Consider the following 22,743-nt stretch of genomic DNA (forward strand, 5'->3'; position numbering starts at 1 on the left):
GATGTTCTAGATAGAAAATGTAATATTAGTGTAACATTGAAATTTATAAAACTTCCAACGCGGGATTTTCCGATGCAAATTCCGATTTAATCGGGCTTCAATATGGAGCAAACCTAGACTTTCTTAGGGCTTGCCAACACCCGGTGAATAACTAAAACTGAAATAAATTATGGAACTTTATTTGATGTATGTGATTCCATTTAGAATTTTGAAAGCTATTTTATCCTAAACCTTAGTTTATACTTATTTAAAAGGAACTATTATATTACTTTGAGAAACATCTCAAAAATTCGAAAAAAGAAAAGGATAAATCTCAAAGAAGTCCATATCATTCTGCTTAAAGAAATACATCTATGATCCTTAAATAACGGATAAATCCTCAGAGAGATTAGATTTGTAATCTTAAGAGAGAAATACGCCACAATGATTCTTAAATCATGGATAAATTCTCCACTATAATTCTTAAATCACGGATAAATCTTCAGAGAAATAAGAACTGTAATCTTAAGAGAGATAAAAATCAAGAGAGAAACATTATTATATTTATATTTTTATCAATAATATCCTTATTTTTTTAAAATTTATTTATGATTATTTTATTTTTCACATATTTAAAATTTCTTAATAACAATTACAAAAACAAAATAAAAATATTATAGTTCTGGACAATAAATAACTCAATAACGGTTGATTTGTGTTGAAATGATTTTGTAATATAAATATAATATCTTACAAAAAAATCTCATAAATACAGAAAGTGTCCGCTCAGACGGAATTTTTCTGGAAAATATTTCTAAAATAATTATAAAGGTGTGTTTCTTATTTATTTTTTGTATTTGATAATTACCAAGTAAAATATTTTGTGTTAAATTTATTTATATTTTCTCCTATATAAGATATTTTCATTAATGAATATGGATAAAATCGAAAAACACATAATGATATATTTGTGACAAATTAAAAATATATCAACCGATAATATTGTATGATCGTCGTTTTCATGGACCATAGTAGTGCTCAACCATCGATGAGTTAATTAAATGATATTTTACTAGAAAATTTTGATTAAAATTACTAGGTTTTCTTCGATATTTTATCAAGAATTTATACACTTGTCATTTTATTATTTATCAGAAAACGAAAATACAACTATATGTATTCAAGTACCACTAGAAGGACACATGTCAAATTTTATAAATAAATTAGTTAATGTATCCTTAAAGAGTAGTGTCAAGAACATGTTTCAAAGTGTAATGGACTACCATAAACACCAACATGGGATTTAATAGCAGTCAATGAATATTGAGAAAACTAAATTTGTTTAATTTATCATATGTATTATGAGTATGTGTCCTTTTATTTTTATAAAAAAAGTTATTAAAAATATCCTTATACTCGTGTAAATTATTAGTTTTGTTTTTAAATTATTAATAATTTTAAAAACACTCCTATACTTGACTAAGTGATCTTATATATATTCTTGAACTGCATATGACATATCAATTAGTGGTCTCAAACTCTTGTATAAGCGTAAAGCTCTTCATAAAAATCTAGAGAAATGTTGAGAATATTCTTAGTGATGAGAATTTAGGATGGTTTTTTTACACATATAATAATATCATGAATCTATTTAAGTTTTGTTATCTTGAAGAATGTTGACGTCAATATTTAGACATAAATGGACTAAAAATTACTTGGACTTTATCCTAGTTAATAAGGTGAAAGAAAGAAAAATGAGTCCATGAAAATAATAATTACGTTTCAATTTCAAACTAGAAATTGATTGTATGAGTACCTATTATGTATTAAAAACAAAAACTAAAAAAGGAATAAGTCTAAACAATTTCTGCCCTAGAAGGGAATGAATCACAAAAGGGTTATTGCACTTTTACTCATATTTTGTGTTGGTCTTTATTTTATGTCACTCATAACTTTTTTATCGGCGATGCATAAGTATATATTTTCATATACATAATATTCCATAAATTATATTCGAGTATGACTTCAGTTTCTAAATAGCTCATATCTTATTAGGCATAAATTCGATCATTAAAAGATAAATTGAAGATCAATTTATCCAAATGACAAAAAATTAAAATTAAACATATTTGAAAGATAAAATGTGTTATTTAAAACCTCAAAACATCCACTCATAGTCATGCATGAACCCTAATTTTAACATTTGAGCCCAAATGAAGTATGACAAAGTTATTTCTTTTGGGCTTGGTACTCCATTGCAATTAGGAGTGTACATAGGTCGGTTCGATTTGATTTTTTATTTGAAAAAATTTAAATTAATTAAATCGATTTAACAAATCTAAAAACCAAATCAAATCATATAAAGTTGGTTTTTTTGGTTCTTTCGGATTTTTTTTGTTTTTCAATTTTATCAGAGAGTAAATGAAAAAAACAGAAAAGAGGGTTAAGTTTTTTCTTTGAAAGATCAAAAGAAATGATTGATAGAATATTGAGTTACCAAGGAAGAGAGGAACTAAAAGAAAAGTCAATTATTTCTATGCATGCTTTGGGATATTGTATAAACAACATGTTGATAGAGATCAAAGATGTTAAAATGACTATGAAGGAATTGACACAGTGGGAAAGATAGTAATAATGGCGGGCTAGCCACTTTCGAGCGTTTATATGGTCCCAAAATTTAACTTAATGACTATTTTCCAATTATAGACGCTGAAAAAATTTCACGGAAAAATCCCTGTTGAAGAGTTGGAAATTTCTTGAGGTTTTCAAATCATAGCAGCAAATATTTGATTAGAATTTTATGTATAGGGTATAGGTATTATTCCCAAGCAGAATTTTTGGACAATATAGTTAGTTAAAGTAAGAGAAAACATATAAGAAGATTTATAAGATTGTACAGTCAATGTTTAATCTAAGCAGAATAATCAAGCAAAAATGGCTAAATAACATATTTTTACTCTATTCCTTCCGTTTGTTTGTGCTCTGTTTCTTATTAGTTTATTTTAAAAAGACTATTATTTTACTTTTTAAAATATTTTTTACTATTAACTTTTCAAATGACACGATTAAAATATGAAAAAGTTACTTTTAGGGATGGGTCGTTTAACTTTTCAAAAAATATTTCTTTCGTTTTATATTAATTGTTCATTTTTTTTATACGTTTCTTAAATAATAATATTCTAATAAATTATAAAAGTAAAGTGGAAAAAATTAATCAATTTTATGTTTAATTTTATAAATAATTTATTAAAAATATTCGTAACTATTTTTAATAATATAATATGAACAATTAATACGAGATTAAGTGAAACGATATGAAACCGCAAGGGGTAATGTTTTGGCCGGAGCTGAACTGAATAGCAAAGACTTTTCTGTGTAAAAAATACACTCAATTTGGAAAGTTTTAGCAGTCTGAAATTGCGATACTTCCTCCGGTGATCTCAATGAAAGCTAGGGTTTTACTACTCTGTTTTCTGTTATTATCTTCAAATTTCCGTTTTCTGCAATCTGAAGACACGACAAAGAACAAATTTCGAGAACGGGAAGCCACTGATGATGCCCTCGCTTACCCCAATTTGTAAGTTTCCGTTCATTCGTACTCTGTGTTTTTTTGAGCTGTTTAATCGATTTTGATTTCGCATAATCACTTATTTCAGGATGTTACATAGAGCTATACTGACTCATTGAGAATTTTCTCCTAATTTTTTGGTGATATTACCAATTTAGTGTCTTATTATCGAGATTTAATGATCAAAAACACATTTAAACTAAGGCATTTCCTGAGTTTTACATTTTCTGCTTGAACTGTCAGTATGCTTGAACTGTCAGTATAGATGAGGTAGGAAAATGGAATAATTGATAGTTGAGGTGTGTCTTTAGTATTCAGGTAGGAAAATGGTCCAAGTGATAGTTGGGGAGTGGAATTTGCGACAAGATGATAGTTATGTATGTTTTTAACCATCATCTGTATTATCACGCCTCAACTATTAGTTTTTCGCTTTCCTAACTGAACTATCACCATAGTTGAGGTTGGAAAAAACGGAACAGTTGATAGTTGAAGCGTATTTTAAAACATGGTGATATTTAGGTAGCAAAAAGGAACAGGAAAATGCACAAGTACCCTCTAGACTATAATTGATATTTCAGAGATACCTTAACTAAACTAAGGTCCTATTACCCTTGAACTTATTTTTTTTGGTAATTATGTGCATCTTTTTGGCTTACGTGGCATTCAAATATCTCCCACGTGCAAGACCTTAATTTTATTAAGGTGTGTCTCTGGGATTTCGTTCATAGTCTAGGGGGTACTTGCGCATTTTTCCAAAAGAAACAAATGATAGTTGGAGTGTGAAATTTGCGGAAAGACGATACTTGAGTGTGTTGTTTTTAATCGTTATCTCTATTACCAATATCAAACTGGAGATGTTAATATCTTTCTAAAATATGTGCTTACTCCTAATATGGCGGACACACTTTCTAAATTTTAATTTATTTGTTTTTGCATACAAACATATTGACGCCTAAGATTTCTATAGAACTTTCAAGAATTCACATTCATGAAACTGCTAAAATTGTTATAATAACAGACTTTTTAGCCACTATTTACCATTTTCTTCTACTACTTCTATTAAATTATACTTTATCTGGTTCAATTTATATGACAGTCTTTCCATTTTGGAAGGTTCAAAATGTGTTCACGCCATTCTATTTCTATTCAAGCTGCAGAACTTCCAAGTATTCAAATACATTAAATTATTCAATGTTTAAAATTTGATGTGATGTTTTCTTTGTTTTCTCTCTCAAACTAACTTTTCGACTATAAGTATATCATTTTCTCCCATTATTACTAATTTACTATACTCGAGTCAAAACAAAAGCCTTAAACTTTGTGCCTGAACAAACACCGATGTATAATTAAGATGGAGGGAGTATATAAGTCAAATTAACATCTTAAATTCCTTGTCTTGTCAAACATCCTAACAAAATGGGACAGAGGAAGTACCATTGACAAATACTTTTGGTTTCAATGCCTGATACACAAAAGATGAAAACTGAAAAGATTTTTAATATTACTCTTGGTGTTTATGCTGGCAGAGACGAAGATGAATTGTTTAATACACAGTGCCCTCAGCATTTGGAGCTGAGATGGCAGACAGAAGTTAGTTCCAGCGTATATGCATCCCCCTTGATTGCTGATATTAACAGGTAATGTAATAGAAGCATCTTTCCTTTGGGTTGTAATTCATTTGCTTTTACACTCTCTGAGTGTGTGATGACTGCCTTAAGATGAGTGTTCTTGTTTACTTTCTGATACTACTTGCTTCCATAGTGGTACAACGGTCAATTATTATCAAGAGAATAATAGTTATAATAACAAATGAGTGACATGGATGCAGTTATTTTATTAAAAGTAAACGAGAGGCAGGTGGTTTCTTAAGGATAGGAAGGATGGAGGACTAGGTGTGCACAATATGACCTTGCTCTTCAAATGACTTTGGAGATATAACTTCGAGATCAATGAACCTGAAAGAAAATAATTAATGCTATACATGGCAAAAAGGATGACTAGAGATCTTCTAGGCAAGTGGATGTTAAATGGAGTATCTGTAAGGGTATAAGCATGCATGGAAAGAACTCATCGAATACACTAAGCTGGAGGTGGGAGATGGACATAGGATCAATTCTGGACAGATTTATGGGTTAGATAAGAATTCTGAAGGCTGAATTCCCTATATAGTTTAATTGTTCTGTTAATAAAGGAGTCTTTGTTGCGGAATTTCACTCAAACTCAGGTTAGCAAATTTATTTCCGAGGAATCTAAATGATTGCTAGGTAGAGGATTTTTCCTAATGTTTCAGCAGCTGGAATCAGTCTCTATAGATTAAACTGAGATGGATTCTCTGATTTGGTCAGCTACTGAAGATAAAATATTCTCGGCTAAAGTTGCTATATTATTTTGTTAAAGCAGACAGGCATTGGGATGAGAATTGGCCTTGGAAGATGATTTGGAAGGAAAGCACTCCTGTTAAGTTAACATGCTTGGGATGGATTGCAGCTATGGAGACTTGTCTAACTCAAAATTACCTGCAGAAAACCTTTATTTTGGTGGTGTAATAGATGCACTCTGTGTAAAGAGGACCAGGAGACAGTTATTCATCTAATCCTTCCGTGTAGAGTCTGAAGACAATTTTGGGAATTATTCATTAATATCTGTGGAATTTCATGGGTGATGCCTCAGGGTTAGGAGCTTATTGGAAAGCTAACAACTTCAAAGCGTACTTAAGAGTGTTGAAGCATATTCGGAGAACTGTCCTAGTATGCATCTTCTGGAGAGGAAAAAGCTTGCTTTGAAGAAGAGAAATCACATCTCTAGAATTAAGAATGAATGCATAATCTGTATTTTTGGTGTAAAAGTAGTACCTTAGCAGTTTAGCTAGTCTGGATCAGTTCGTGGATTTTTTTAATTTTTTTAGGAAGGTAAGGGTAGTAGGCTGTTTGTTTTCTGTACTTTTCTCATCTTGGTACCTTTACTACCTTATTAATGAACTTTTACCTTATTTTAAAATGAAAGTAATTGAGGAGATAACATGTATCCTGATATAAATTTGTTGATGAAAATGGGTGGTCTGTTGAAAAGGCAAATAACTATGTTTTCAAGCCCTCCCAGATTATTGCAGGGGAAAGCTACAACTATTCTAGTTATGTGTGAGATTCAACAAAATCACATGCAGTTGCTTAATTTCGAACTTAAGTATCTTTTATTGTTTTCTGTTTCCTTAATTTATTCATTTCAGCTATGTTTCTGGATCATTACTACAGTGATGGAAAGCTTGAGGTGGTAGTTCCCTCTTTTGTTCATTACTTAGAAGTTCTGGAAGGTTCTGATGGAGATAAAGTTCCAGGTATGATTTGTAGAAAGCTAGTTATAAGCTATGTTGCTGCTCTGGACACCCCAAAATGTTGCCGCACCTGTGTTGGATCCTCCATAAATACACTATTTTTGGAGTATCTACACACAACCATCGATACTTTTGAAGAGTCCAAATGACATAGGTTATAAGAATAAATGCGAACTTATTAGATGAGCTACATAATACCTCACATCCCGCTTGTATATAAATTGAACACCAAAATGTAAATTTATGATCAATGAAACAACAAAATTCACCTCAATATAAAGAAATTATCTATATGAAATGATAATGAGGTTTGAGCTGTGTGTGTAAATCTGATGACATCTCTACAAATTTTATAACTTCAAATCATCAGGATGGCCAGCATTCCATCAATCAACTGTTCATTCCACTCCTTTCCTGTATGACATTGACAAGGATGGGGTGAGGGAGATAGGCTTGGCCACCTATGATGGTGAGGTGCTCTTTTTCAGGTATGAGTACAACATATCTTGTAGCTGTTGTCTTGTTGAGATTTTCTTTATTTAGTATGACCTTTTTAGATTTTCATAGGGTCTCAGGATACCTGATGTCTGATAAATTGGAGATTCCTCGGCTGAGAGTTAAAAAAGATTGGCATGTTGGTTTGAAACAGGATCCGGTGGACCGTTCTCATCCAGATGTACATGATGACCAACTCATACAGGAGCCTGTCATGGACTCCGCAGCCAGTGAGTATTATCCTCTTACATTTGCTTTTCATAGTCACTTTGTTTCCTCTTAATATTCCTGCTTGTTTATGATATATTTGACCTAGCTGCCCCAGCATGTGTAATTTTTTAAAATGTGTTGTGACATTTGGCATTTATATATAGAACCATGATTTCCTTATGTTCTATAAGTTAACCTTTTGTTACTAAGGTCCGTAATAAGTTACTGCTAAAATATTCTTGATTCTGCAGTACTGAATTAGTTTACCTGTTGTCCTGTAGGGTCTATTACTCGAATATTTCTGTTGTAATTTGGTACCTTGGTCTGTATATTTCTCAGCATCGGTGCACATCTTTTGTTGCCACTCGACTTTTTTCACCTATTTGCCAATTCTACCTCTTTCTTTGTGCTTTCTAGTATTCAACTGATTTTCAATGGGACTCCGACCCTTGTGCTTGTTTTGACTTGACACTGCGGAAAGACTAATTTTTCCTTGATTTTTATCTCAACATGTCAAGAGGTACTCTTAATTTATTTTTTGTTTATTTGGTGATGTTACATTCTGAATATAACCACTTTTAGACGTGGATGCTAGATGTTGACCTTCATCAATTGAATTATATCTTAAATCATATCTTTAATTCAAAAGTTTTCTCCTAGGTCACAATGCATCCACTCATGGAGGCAACTATTCAAAATCTACTGCATCTGAAGTTAACACAGAAACCCATTCTATTCAAAAAGAAGTCAACCATGACGCTTCTAATGCTTCAATATTTTTGCCGTCAGGAGTTTCACCTAACACATCAAATTCATCTAATTTAGAGGACCAAAAGGGGAAAAATGATAGTGTAGCTGGTGGAGAAGTTAAAATGACTAACTTAAACAATATTACTCTGAATTCTGATAATGAGAAAATCAGTGTCCCAGAGAATGGAACAAGTAAAGGGAGAAGGCTTCTAGAAGACAATGTCTTGAGAAGTTCGGAGGAAAGTGATTCTGGATCCAAAGATGTTAGAACTGCAACTGTGGAAAATGAAGGAGGTCTGGAAGCGGAAGCTGATTCATCATTTGAGTTATTCCGGGATAATGAGGATATCCCTGATGATTATGATTATGACGAGGATGATTACCTTGATGATGATGAATTATGGAAAACTGAAGAATTTGAGGAACCAGAACATGAGAAATTGGAGAATTATGTTCATATTGATGCTCATATTTTATGTACTCCTGTAAGTCTGTTGGAAAGAACAGCTTATTTGATTGATATTTCATAGTCGGTAAATGTCAGGTAACAAATTTGGATGTCCTTGTTTCTGTCAGGTCATTGCTGACATTGACAGCGATGGGGTGTCGGAGATGATTGTTGCAGTATCCTACTTCTTTGACCATGAGTAAGCTTTCTCACCATGGTGCTATTTTGTTTTCACATTGTTACTCGGTTTCTGACTGAAGTCTCAGCTGATTTATATATTTGCTCCTTAAATGTTGAAGTCGTTCAGTTTTCCCTGTATGGTATATGCTAATTAAGTCTTACAGAGCATTTATTAAGGGTGAAACACCAAGCCTCCCCTTGTATGGTATATGCTATTTAAGACATTTGTTGCTGCTATTATATGGACAGTTGGCTGAATTATGTATCTTGAAGTGAGTGTCTTGTTGATTGGATAATGATTACTGCTTCCAGAAAAAGGATGTTTACGATGGGCATGTGGGATTGTTTGATTAAAACTTCAGCTTGGTTATGTTAATAGGCTGTGTTATACATTTCACTCATAATAATCCTGCCAAATAAATATGGGAGTTGCAATTGTTCATGTCAAGATCTCTTAATTAAATGCTACTTATCTCAGCCATATCTTTTTGACATTGCTTTGATCTTCTTGATGTGCATTACTGTATGAAACATATATAACTTTTAAATTGATTGAATCTGCTCCTTTTTTCTTGTCAAATAGAGCCCCTTTATTTTGCTCCATTCATTAATGACTCTCTTACCTTCTCAAAAAAAAGCCCTAAAAAGGTCTCTTCTAGTAATAGACAGCTGATTAGAACTTTTTGAAGTCAATTCTGCAGCCAAAAAAATAAAAAACTGATGAATCATGAATTCACAGGTACTACAACAATCAGGAGCATATAAAGGAACTTGGAGACATTGAAATAGGAAAATATGTTGCTGGTGGTATTGTTGTTTTCAATCTAGATACCAAGCAAGTCAAATGGTCTGCACAGTTGGACTTAAGTACTGACGACGGGACATTCCGTGCCTATATATACTCTTCTCCTACGGTAGTTGATTTGGATGGTGATGGAAACATGGACATTCTAGTTGGGACCTCCTATGGCTTGTTTTATGTGTTGGATCACAACGGTAATCCTCTGTTAAGGTCTTTCCAGTCTTATTTTTTAGTTTATTGTGTTGCTGATGTCTGGTTTAAGTAAATCATCAATCGACCACTACATGTCATTCCTATTGTTGGATTCAGCAATATGAATCCTATGTATCCATTATTCAGTTGTTTCGATTCAAAAATTCAGTAGTATTTTCAGCTTCTAGTATTCACCTTAGTACCATAACTGTTCTTTCCATGTGATCTGAATTATTTTCCCATCATGAGAGACCCATCATTGATTTAACACTATGTCCTTTCATGGTAATTATAATGCTCTGTATCATGTAAAGAGTGCTGTTTCCTGCTAGATTCTTCTTTGATTAAGCCTATGAAGTCTGGCATCACTTGTAGTTAAACGTGCAAGCATGATATTGTCACACCTCAAATCTGGAGAATGTGACCGGCACCTGATGCCTTAAACTTCCATCAAGGAAACCAGCCTAACATGGCATACTCAACATAATTCATGCATGATTATAACATGTGCAAATTAAACATCCCTTAGTAAATGTATTTAATGACACAACCTGCCTCATCTTCATTTAAAAAAAATTGGCACCATCAGTCCTTTTCAAACTTCTCCATTTTGGTCCTTTTGTCCTTCCTAACTCTCCAACCAAATCCCAAACCAAGTGAGACACCCGTTAACACGTTCCAAATACTTAACCATCCCCGTGTGTGTCTGCACACAGTTTTGGAGTTAATTATCATCCATTAAGCTTGTAATTAACCCAATTTTTAGAATTTGCGGGGCTTTACCAATACTTTTGGCTTACTCTCCGCTGGACAGTCATACACGTCCCTAAGTGGCAATTAGGTTTTTTAGTGTTTTCCATTCATTTCGTTTTTAGTAAATGTGTCATCCTCCTAATTCTTGTCTGCTCTGCTTCATATGATTGTTCTTATTATCAAATCTTTTGAAGACTAATGACCTAACATCAGGCAAAGTCAGGGAAAAGTTTCCTCTTGAAATGGCTGAAATCCAAGGAGCAGTAGTTGCAGCTGATATCAATGATGATGGAAAGATTGAACTAGTTACAACAGATTCACATGGAAATGTTGCTGCTTGGACTGCACAAGGTACAGAAATTTGGGAAACGCATCTCAAGAGCCTTGTTCCTCAGGGACCGGTCATTGGCGATGTGGATGGAGATGGCCATACGGATGTCGTTGTCCCAACACTTTCTGGGAATATATATGTTCTGAATGGCAAGGACGGCTCATTTGTACGTCCATATCCTTATAGGACTCATGGTAGGGTGATGAATCGAGCACTTCTCGTCGACTTGAGCAAACGTGGGGAGAAGAAAAAAGGGCTTACAATTGTCACAATGTCATTTGATGGTTATTTGTATCTCATAGACGGACCAACATCATGTGCTGATGTTGTAGATATTGGTGAAACTTCGTAAGACAACGATTCATTCTCTCTCTCTCTCCATTTTTCTTTTTTATTTTGTAGACTTATCTTTGATCTGATCTGCTATATATTTTCTGCTTGTCACAGATACAGCATGGTCTTGGCTGATAATGTTGATGGTGGCGATGATCTTGATCTTATTGTAACAACGATGAATGGTAACGTCTTCTGTTTCTCCACGCCTGCCCCACATCATCCCCTCAAAGTAAGTGAATTTGGTGTATTTGCTTTTGGTTAATTGTTCGTGTTCTTTGATATTGATACCTGCACTCAGACTTGGAGATCTCCTAATCAAGGGAGAAACAATGCTGCTTACCGTAATGATCGTCAGGGGATCTATGCAACTCCGTCTTCAAGAGCTTTCCGTGATGAAGAGGGCAAGAGCTTTTGGGTTGAAATAGAGATTGTTGATAAATACAGATACCCATCTGGGTCTCAAGCTCCTTATAATGTCACGGTAAATCGCTTTCACATTCTTGGTCGATCCTGCTTACTATTTAAATCTTATCAGTTATTTCTTCTCCATCGACACAGGTGAGCTTGTTAGTTCCTGGTAATTACCAAGGAGAACGAACTATTAAGCAAAATAAGATATTCGACCGTCCTGGAAAACATCAGCTTATGCTCCCAACTGTTAATGTAAGGACTGCTGGGACTGTTTTGCTGGAGATGGTTGACAAGAACGGACTATATTTCTCAGATGATTTCTCTATAACATTCCATATGCATTATTATAAGCTATTGAAATGGATTCTCGTACTCCCTATGCTGGGAATGTTTGGTGTGCTTGTCATCCTTCGTCCACAGGAGGCCATGCCACTACCATCATTTTCGCGGAACACTGATTTATGATGTTGCAGTCACCTATATTACAAATTTCCATCATGTTGAAGAAATGAAGCAAATCACTCCTTCTGGACCTTGAGCGGAGAACTGACTTACTGATACCGGGTATGTTCAAACATGAAAATTTTCATTGTTCTGGGCGGATGTTCTTGAACAATAGAGTTACTCGAGGAGGAAGTTCGTTGATCAGGCCAATCAAGTCTGGTTTTGTGGGGGGTAATCTTAGAACGGATCATGTAAGGGACACTGCATTTTGTGAAGTTGAATATTTCCTTCTCTCTGATCTCAGTACAAATGGCCGTGGACGCGGTTAATGTTACTAATAGAGTAGATTGTAAGAAAATGTTCAGTATGTAAGGAGAAATTTACGATGTGATGCCGGGAAGTAAACTCTTTTACTTGTTATTAGTTACAAGATGCACCTGTGTCAAAATATAATATGGAATACGGTAGTGACTGATTTATTAAAAGGGATATCATTTATACTGAATACCTATTTATTCCACATAAAAGGTAATATTATTAATGCTCTAATCATATGATAAATGGTAGTTTTGTTTCTACGTGCACAAATTGGGAAGATTAAATAAGTTAAAGAGAATGAAAAGATCATGGTTTAATCCTTCATGGAATGTCAAACCTAATCAATCCTATTCATATTGATAATTAACGGCAAAAGAAGTCGTCGCTAATAACAACTTTTAGTGGCCACATAAATATTCTTTAGAAGAGCACTATTAAACGACTCTTAGTTGCGACATAAATATCGAGACAAAAGTTGTCACACCTTTCGCGGTGTGAAGTTGTCACCAATAAAGACTTCTCATGGAGACATAAATATTCATTCGCGGCGATGGAGGTTGTCACTAAAGACTTTTAGTGGCGACTGTAAGAGTTGTTAATAAAACTTTTAGTGGCGACATAAAAATCCTTTAGCGGCGGTGACTGAAGTTGTAACAAATAATTTTTTTTTATCGGCTACAGAAGTTGTCACTAATAAAACCTTTTGGTGGCGACAGAAGTTAGTCACAAAAAATAACTTTTAGTGGCGATATATATCCTTTGGCGGCAACAGAAATGTCACAAATAAATATTTTTAGTGGCAGCATAAATATCCTTTAGCGGCGACAGAATTTGTCGCTAATAACTACTTTTAGGAGCGACATTGATATCCTTTCGGCGACTGAATTTGTCACTAATAACAGCGACAGTTATCCTTTCGCGGCGACACAAGTTGTCACTAATAACAACTTTTAGTGGCGACTTATATATTACCTTTAGCGGCGAAATTAGTTGTCAATAATAACATATTTTAGTGACGACTTATATATACCTTTAGCGACGACATTAGTTGTCACTAATAACAACTTTTAGTGGCGACTTATATATACCTTTAGCAGCGACAGACTTTTAGTGGCGACTTATATATACCTTTAGCGGCGACATATGTTGTCACTAATAATAACTTTTAGTGGCGACTTATATATACCTTTAGCGGCGACAATAGTTGTCACTAATAACAACTTTTAGTGGCGACTTATATATACCTTTAGCGGCGACAATAGTTGTCACTAATAATAACTTTTAGTGGCGACTTATATATACCTTTAGCGGCGATATTAGTTGTTACTATAACAAGTTTTAGTGGCGACTATTATGTACATTTAGTGGCGACAAAAGTTGTCACTAATAATAACTTTTAGTGGCGACTTATATATACATTTAGCGGCGACAAAAGTTGTATAATATCTTTTAGTGGCGACATATATATAACTTTAGCGGCGACAGAAGTTGTCACTAATAAAAACTTTTAGTGGCGACTTATAGACACCTTTAGCGGCGACAGAAGTTGCCACTAATAAAAACTTTTAGTGGCGACTTATATATACACCTTTAGCGGCGACAGAAGTTGTAACTAATAAAAACTTTTAGTGGCGACTTATATATACCTTAAGCAGCGACAGAAGTTGTCACTAATAAAAACTTTTAGTGGCGACTTATATATACTTTAGCGGCGAAAGATGTTGTCACTAATAATAACTTTAGTGGCGACTTATATATACCTTTAGCGGTGACATTAGTTGTCACTAATAACAACTTTTAGTGGCGACTTGTATATACCTTTAGGGTGACAGAAGTTGTCACTAATAACAACTTTTAGTGGCGACTTATATATACCTTTAGCGGCGACAGAAGTTGTCACTAATAACTACATTTTAAGTTGCGACATAAATATCCTTTCGCTGGCGACAGAAGTTGTCATTAATAACAACTTTTAGTGGCGGAATAAATATCCTGTGGCTGCGACAAAAGTTGTAACTTATAACCTGTTTTAGCGGCGACATATATATCCTTGAGCGACAACAGAAGTTGTCACTACTAACAACTTTTGTCTGGGGACAGAAATATCCTTTGGCAGCGACAGAAGTTGTTACTAATAACCTCTTTTAGCGTCGACATAGAAATTTTTTGCGGCGACTGAATTTGTCGCTAATAAAACCTTTAGTGGCGACATAAATAGTCTTTAGCGGCGCTTGAGGTTGTCGCCAATAACCTCTTTTAGTTGGGAGCTAAGCTGCGAAAGAAGGTGTCTAATAGAGACTTTTCGTGGCGACATTAATATCTATAGGCGACAGAACTTGTCACTTATAAGAACTTTTAAGGCATCCTTTAGCGGCTACTCAAACTGTCCCTAATAAGTGAAACATATATAATAGGATATTTACCATTTATAATAATTAATAGTTAATAATTATAAAAAATTAATCAATATATAAGCTCGGTTCATTATCTAAATTTGTTAGCAACTAATATTAATTATTTACTTTATTTATTTGAAAACAAGTAATTTATTTCAGATATATATCAGTATGTATCATATTAAAAAATAAAAGATAATAAATAAACAAACAATTGATGTTCAAACAACAAGCGGAAAAACCCAGAAAATATTTAATTGTAAATTTTGTTTGGGAAGCAAAATAAATTTACCCAGCAACTATAGTAAAATCTTATAAGATACTAGAATTTATCAAATATTAGATGTGTAATGGCAAAAGGGTTGCATATTTATTTTTATTTTTTTGTAAGAGTTTTCTTTTAGCACCAGCATATGTTTTGTTTGTCTATATTTGGTGAATTGTCCTTCATTATCTTGTTTGTTTCATATTTGTCAAATTGGACAAATTATTTTGACTACCTGTTATATTGACACTTCTCTTTAGGTTAAAAAAAATGAAGAGAAAAAACACAAATATTTGATGTTACTTGTCAAATTAGACCGACTCAAATATTTAGATCACATTCTATATTGACCTTATTTTTGAGTTTTAAAAGCGAATATTTTTACAGGATTACTCCTTTTAGGCTGAATAAAATTATTATTATCTTCTGGGTTAGCCCTACAATCCTCCACGTCATCACTATGGTTCATAACATAAAATTTATTATTTTGCTGACAACAAATTTCCAATTTAGATTGATTGATAGAAGAACTCGAAAAAAAATAAAAAAAAAAGGCATTGTAATTAGCTATAAGGCTAGTTTTATAAAGTGGCCCAATTGTGTGATTAAATGGGCTACTGAATGTGTGAGCCCAATAGAACATTGCATCCAGTAGCCATCTTTTACATTACTATTTAATCCATACTCGATTTTCTTCAAAGTATTTAATTTGTAGTCACTATTGTACAATAGCAATTGCATGCAGTAGCCACTTATATAAATGTATTGACCATCTTGTTTATCAATATGATCGATACATTTTGACTATATATATCTAGTGTATAGTATATTGTATAGAATATGTAGATATTTTTTTAATATAAAGGGTAGCCTGTTATAGATTATGTTTGAGGAGTTAACTACAATTTCAAAAAAAATCAACATGTATGTCCTTAAACAATGTGAAATTGAACAAATATATTCTCCGTCAATAGTTTGATTCAAAAAATATTCTTGGCAGTATTACTTTGTTTCATAAATATGACCGATGTTAATTATTTTGGTCAAAAATACCCCTATCCTCAAATATTGACAATAATGAATTTTAGGTTCAAAGATGAAGGCTTTGATTTTGTGTGTATTAGGCTATGATTCAACATATTTGATGTCCTTTTTGGCTGTTAGATTCAATCTCCCTTTGATTTATACATATTTCTGTGCATGTGGGGTGAAAGTACTCTATTATGTTTGTCCTTTTTGTTTCCCCTTTTTTATCTTTTAAATCATGATTTACTATTCATTCTTCCCTTTTCCTACAACAATTTGCTTTAAACAATAATCTATAATCAAATGCAACCCAAAAATTTTGACAAATATTTCATTTTAAAAAATGAGTATTTTCTTGTCACAATAAGGGGCTAAAAGTGGAGGATAAGATGAACACGAGAATGAATATTATACAAAAGAGTCAAGATCAGGTTATCTAATGTATAATTGATTCATTGCAGATCAATAATTGGTATGGAAATTGTAAAATGGAAAAAATCACAAGAAACACAACATGTTTGAATAATTCGATAACTTACCAATTATAGAAGTAGAAATGTTGGCAAGTAGTAAATATTTCTTCACAAAAAGCACATATGATGTTACGATATTGAATATTTTTAAAAAAAAGATGAATATATAATAATATAAATGTTACTATATAAGTATCTTATGTATTTAATAAGCTCAAAAGTTATCCTTGTAATTAATTTACATAAACAACGGAGACATTCTTTTTTCTTTTTTTTTAAAAAAATATCTTGATTGCTTTAGAGGTTGATCATCCACATGGATGTTGGTATAAAATCGATTCTCCACTAATGTTTTTTAAATCAAGCATGTCGCATAAGGCTTATTTAAAGCGATTTATATTGTGGATAATAACCCAACTCATCAAAAGTTTACTTAGTTTTAATTATTTTGTTCTATTTTATAATTCTTTGGTATCTATTTATCATGACTACATATAAGTTATAACATATCAAATAAAGAAATGTCTATTTAGATATATATTGACAAAATTTCGTACAGAGTAATTTGAACAACATATCAAACGAAATTTTTAATACGCTGAGCTAATAAATAGTAAATAGATTAATAATCAACCTAACTTTTAAATAAATTTGTCAAATTATATTTTCATACCACTAATAAAGAAGAATTAGTAATAATTATGAAACAACATTATTCGACCTAATAATGAGATGGACGAAATTTGTGGAAACTTTGATGCACGCCTGTGCAATTATTCCATGGCCTCTCATTACTATTTTTCTTCTTACCCCATCTCAATCAAAATTATAATATTAATAACAATTTTTTTATTATATATATATATATATGTTAAATCTTCCAGAATTAGTGGGAAAAATTGATCAATCTAAAAGTTTCTAGGTTTTGATTATATTTACCAAACTCTGTTGTATATTGGTAATATAATTACGATTCGATTTTTTTCAATGATTTTATTTACAATATAGACAACATATAACTAAAGTTTTATTAATTGTCTGAACTTTAGCTTGAAATGTGTAAATTTAATTATATATATACATAAAAGAAATTAATTAATTTTTTGCTCGATATTTGATATTTACGAAAGAAGGAGGCGAGCAAATGTAATCTACTACAATCACATCATTTATTGGTATCGTCAACAATTTTAAGCTACTTATTATGCAAAATAAGCTTATTCAAACAGTTAGAGCTCTTAATTTGACAAATGAATCAAAACAATGAAATAAGATTTTAAAATAAATGATTTTATTTATAAAGACAATTGTAAATGATGAAATCCAGCTATTAAATAGACAAAACCTTGTAATATGATGGTTACATATGATGTAAAACCTTTTTTTTTTCCTTTTAAGACAACTATAATGGTACGATTTTGTTTCGATATTCCTTGTACTAAGCAGTTAAAGATTTGTCTAATTATTATTTAACAGCATAATGTTGTGATTTGACCACACAAAATGTGGTATATTGAAAGAACATAATGTTATCTATGATTTCGATTAGAGATTAAATTTAGACAGATTAATATAAACTAAATAAATAAATGAACAATCCGTTGAAATTTTACTGAAAATTTGATCAATATCTCAAACGTTCAACACTTACAAAATTTTAAGTTTTTATTCATTTTCTTATAATTTATTTGATTACCAAATAAAATTACCTCTTTCTCGTTATGACAACTTCATCTAACATATTAAACAATAAAAATAAAATTAAAAAAAATTAATACATATTTATAATGTTCTATTCAAACTAAATATTTAAATCAAATCAATTCAATTTTTAAATGGACTAACGGTAAATTATGACTAATTTAACTTACCATGAATATATACCAACTCAACTCAACTTATACACGAATCATATTTTCATGGCTTAATTTTGTTATATATAGTGATGGGTGTATAGCTACTTTATTTCAAGATTATTTTGGATTTTTCTTTTTTGGCATCTTTTTATTTATTATTATAATATAATGTAACAGAAAAAAACAAGAAGTAAAGATGAAGAGAGCAGCTAAGCCAGAGACAAATGTGAAAGCTTTTTTTTTGTTTGTTTATACATATTTTTATTTTATTCCTCTTCTGTAGTATTTTTTATATCATAAAATAAAGATAAAGAGAATAATAACAATATATAGTTGACGACAGAGATTCACTTTACGTAGCATGCATTCCCTACACAAGTTTAATTACTATAATTTACAAAAAAAATAAAAAATTACACACACGTATGCTAATGTAAATCATGTCTCTATTAATTAAGTTAATTACACATATCAATAGTATAATATTTTGTATATATATTTAACTTTAATATGGCATAACATCGAAGGCCGCATAATAAGATTGATGGCTTAAAATTAATTTTAATCGAAGACCTTATTTTTTCTGTTCGATCAAAATTTGGGATTAGAAATCTTAGCTTTAGTATGTTGACTAGGAGAGTATAACGCTTTGTTAGTGTTCTTGATTATTCGAGAGAAATATTGTATACCAAAGGTTAAGTATCGTAATCTATAACAGGTTAAGTATCGTAATTTATGATATTTCACATCATCAACGTTGTTTTTTTTAATCAAGAAGTTTTGGGATTCTGAGCTCTGATTATATAAAATAACATGATAAGAATTAAGAAGTGTTTTACTTTGAATATAATCTTACGTAATATGAATTTTAAATAATTGAGCTTCAATACGGATATCGAAGTTTTCGAAATGAAAGGTGTGCATGTCCCATCATCTTCATGGACTTTATACGAGGACGTTTCCTGCCTCCTCTGCTCATGTGTTGTCTTTCTTCAATTTTTTTCTCTCCTATCAAAATGTATAACAATAGTCAAAATATTGTAGTTGCTAAAAAAGAATATCACTATTTTTCTATTAAAGATTTCACTAGAAAATGTGTAGTGGTCATTTATATATATATTTTGATCGAATAGTCAGAAAAAAATTAATATATTTTTATGTGAAAAAATTAGAAAGCTTTCTAATGATTCAGTGAAAATCTGTTTTTCGTTATATATTTTTCAAGTGAGATAATTCGATAAAAAATATAGTGTATTTTTATAAATTCACTTGACATCCAACAAGTGCTAGCTCACTAGTCAGACACATTGCTTTTATAGTTAAAAATAAAAAGATTGATCACACATTTGAATTTTCTTGAAAATATGATATACATATTATTTAGAGGCCTAATAATCATTTGTCAATAAAATAGAGTTTGTGTATAAAAGGATGGAATCAATTGTATAACTCTCCCATAAACGAAATTTAAGTAGACTAGTTGGTCAAAACCACATTTATATTATTTTAGGTAATTATGAACAAAATATTGAAACTTTGTCAAAGAATATATCAATATTGTGTTTAAATGTTTTATAATATCATTTTATTTTATTAATCGTGGATTTATTTATTTACTCTAAAAATAGTTACTTATATATAAAAAAATTGTAATGCAACTATTTTTTTTGATTTTCTCAATAGTATCCAACATCTACATTGAAGCCTGATTTTATTTAAATTTACATAAAAAAGTCTCACATGACGATAAATCGATAAAATATTCCTTAATAAAAAAGACTTTATCTTCGAAATTCAAACCCAAGACCTCTGACTATATAATGCAACTGGATACATTACTTGTCACTTCCACTATACTTTGGCAATGCTAAGTACTCCAAAATAGTTGAGATAAATGTCACATAGCAACCCACAAATGATATGAGAATATAAATAAAAAAGAAAATGTAGAATTGTAAAACTCAAAATGAGGTGTCAAATAAAAGGAGGTACACATAAAAAAGAGTAAAAACAAAAGGGAACTCCAAAACCAAGAAAAAGAGCAAAAACAAAAGAGAGATATTTTTATTTTTTTAGTGTTTGATATTTATATTAAAGCTTGACTTAAGTTAAATTCACATAAAAAAAGTTTACAACGAGGATAAGTCGCTCCTCAACAAATTATATATAAAAAAAAAAGGTTAAATTCAAATTTTTTAATTAATAATAATATAATATTTACCATTCTAGAACAACGACGACGCAGAGATAGAGGTGTTATATTAGACAAAAGAAAAAGCAAAGAAAGGGAAAAGAGAAGTGTTGGAGAGAAAGAGGTGAGACATTTCTGTATTACACATTCAGACTTATGTGTGTTGGCGTGATTTATTACTTTTGCTTTTATCTATCACTATAAAAAGGAATCTTTGAAAATCAAAAGTTCCTTCTCAAATACTATTAAAACAAATACTTTTTTAAAAAAAAATAAAAGAGATATATTTTATTCCTTTAAAATTAATTAAAATCATCTAGCTGTATGAATATAAAGAACTAATGAAAAAAAAAGCGAAACTTTTGATTTTAGCACACATGGGGTAGACTTGTTTGACAATATATGTAAATTCGATTAGCTGATTAAAAATAATTGATAGATTATTTGATATCAAAAGAATACTTAGTTGATTTTACGTATTTAAATGAAATAACGAAACTCATAATGATTAATTAATGTATTTAATAATTAGATGTTACACGAGTCACTTTTAATTAAAAATGCCTTTGAAGTATTCTGAAAGCCTTTTATTACATAATATAAATTTTAGCAAATAAGAAAAAAGACTAATGACACTTAAATTTTACACAAGTAATAAAGTTATAAAAGATATTAGAAATATTGATCAAATTAAAAGTACTTATGAGCGATAAATTATAAATTGGGGTGATCGAGTTATGATTCTATCTGATTAATTTTAACTTGCAAATATTTTTAATTATTTATCAGGCACATGAATATATAAAAAAATATTTACAAGCTATTTTTTTTTTGTTTGGCTTATAAGCAAGCCTATCAAGTACCAAACATCATGTTAGTTTCTAGGGAGTAATATTATTTCTAAATATAGAAAAAAATATCCATTTATTACATTGTTAATTAGGAGTAAGGACAAATTTAATGGACAGTATTTTACTGTAACTGAAAATATAATCTATGAACATTAAAAGGGAAAATAAAGGATAAGATTTGTTTATTTATATTTCTCTGTTTAATTTTACATGTCATATTTTTACTTTGTGTTTATACTAATAAATAATATTACTTTATCTTTTTATTCTTATTTAATTTTTCTAAATTTTAAGTTTTTAATTAATTAATATGATTTAATTTATTTTAATTAATTAATTTAACCAATGAATATAAATTATTTATAACTTTTAAGTTAGTCAAATATATATTTTCAAAATTAATAACTCATAAGAATAAAAAATAATAATACAATAATTTATACATTAATTTTATAAAATAGCAAATGCAATATTACGAACTAACTATTTGTAAATATAATTGACATATAAAATCGGATAAAAGGAGCATTAAAATAGAAATAGAAAAATATTATTCCTTGGAAAGCGAATAAACGTAGGTGATTAAAATAAAATAAAAGAGCATGTGTGAGTATTCGTTCCCACTTTATGTATTTCAGTTTTTTATTTTCTTCGTTTACGAATTATGTATATTTTTTTAATGTAACCGTCTGAAATTAAATAATTTTACACTTTATTAGGCTTTTAATCTAATAAATCTCATTTTTAGACATTAGTTCAAATTTAAGATTGAAATTTAAATTATGATTAAAAAAAAATTATTATACGGAAAATAACGTAGAAAACATGATAAATTTCTAGTAAAGATCAAAATTTATGCCGAATAAATCTACTTAGATAATTGTTACATATTTTTTCACAATATATTATATTATTCTATTGAACTATGTTGTATGATATCGTATGAATATATTATTTCGATATATTGTATTATTCTTTATTATTATATAATATCACACATTAACAATTAAAATATTGCGCGCAAGGGCATGATTGGGAGGGAGGTGAGTCTCTCACGTTGGAGAGCATATCAAATTCAATCTAAGTCGGTTATTCAATCATATGAGCTCATCACATGCAGTTTGCTACAAATTACTC

The 22,743-nt window shown here is 30.7% G+C and overlaps 1 protein-coding gene across 4 annotated transcripts; it reads left to right on the forward strand.

Annotated features, from left to right (window-relative positions):
- The first annotated feature begins 3,275 nt into the window (after window positions 1–3,275).
- On the forward strand, window positions 3,276–12,660 carry LOC101244539 (protein DEFECTIVE IN EXINE FORMATION 1-like). 4 transcript variants are annotated; one of them, XM_010313997.4, is made up of 12 exons: window positions 3,276–3,556; window positions 5,074–5,184; window positions 6,799–6,881; window positions 7,249–7,366; window positions 7,446–7,603; window positions 8,244–8,818; window positions 8,910–8,980; window positions 9,701–9,957; window positions 10,922–11,387; window positions 11,487–11,604; window positions 11,674–11,856; window positions 11,934–12,660. In XM_010313997.4, the coding sequence occupies exons 1-12, from the start codon at window positions 3,423–3,425 to the stop codon at window positions 12,249–12,251; spliced, it is 2,592 nt and encodes an 863-aa protein (XP_010312299.1). In that variant the 5' UTR covers window positions 3,276–3,422; the 3' UTR covers window positions 12,252–12,660. The 4 variants fall into 4 exon arrangements, with proteins under 4 accessions (XP_010312299.1, XP_010312300.1, XP_019071673.1 ...); XM_010313998.4 differs by having other exon boundaries at window positions 8,373–8,818; XM_019216128.3 differs by having other exon boundaries at window positions 3,282–3,556; window positions 6,774–6,881.
- Window positions 12,661–22,743: the final 10,083 nt, after the last annotated feature.

This window comes from Solanum lycopersicum, chromosome 10 (assembly GCF_036512215.1).
Source record: "Solanum lycopersicum chromosome 10, SLM_r2.1".
NCBI lineage: Eukaryota > Viridiplantae > Streptophyta > Magnoliopsida > Solanales > Solanaceae > Solanum > Solanum lycopersicum.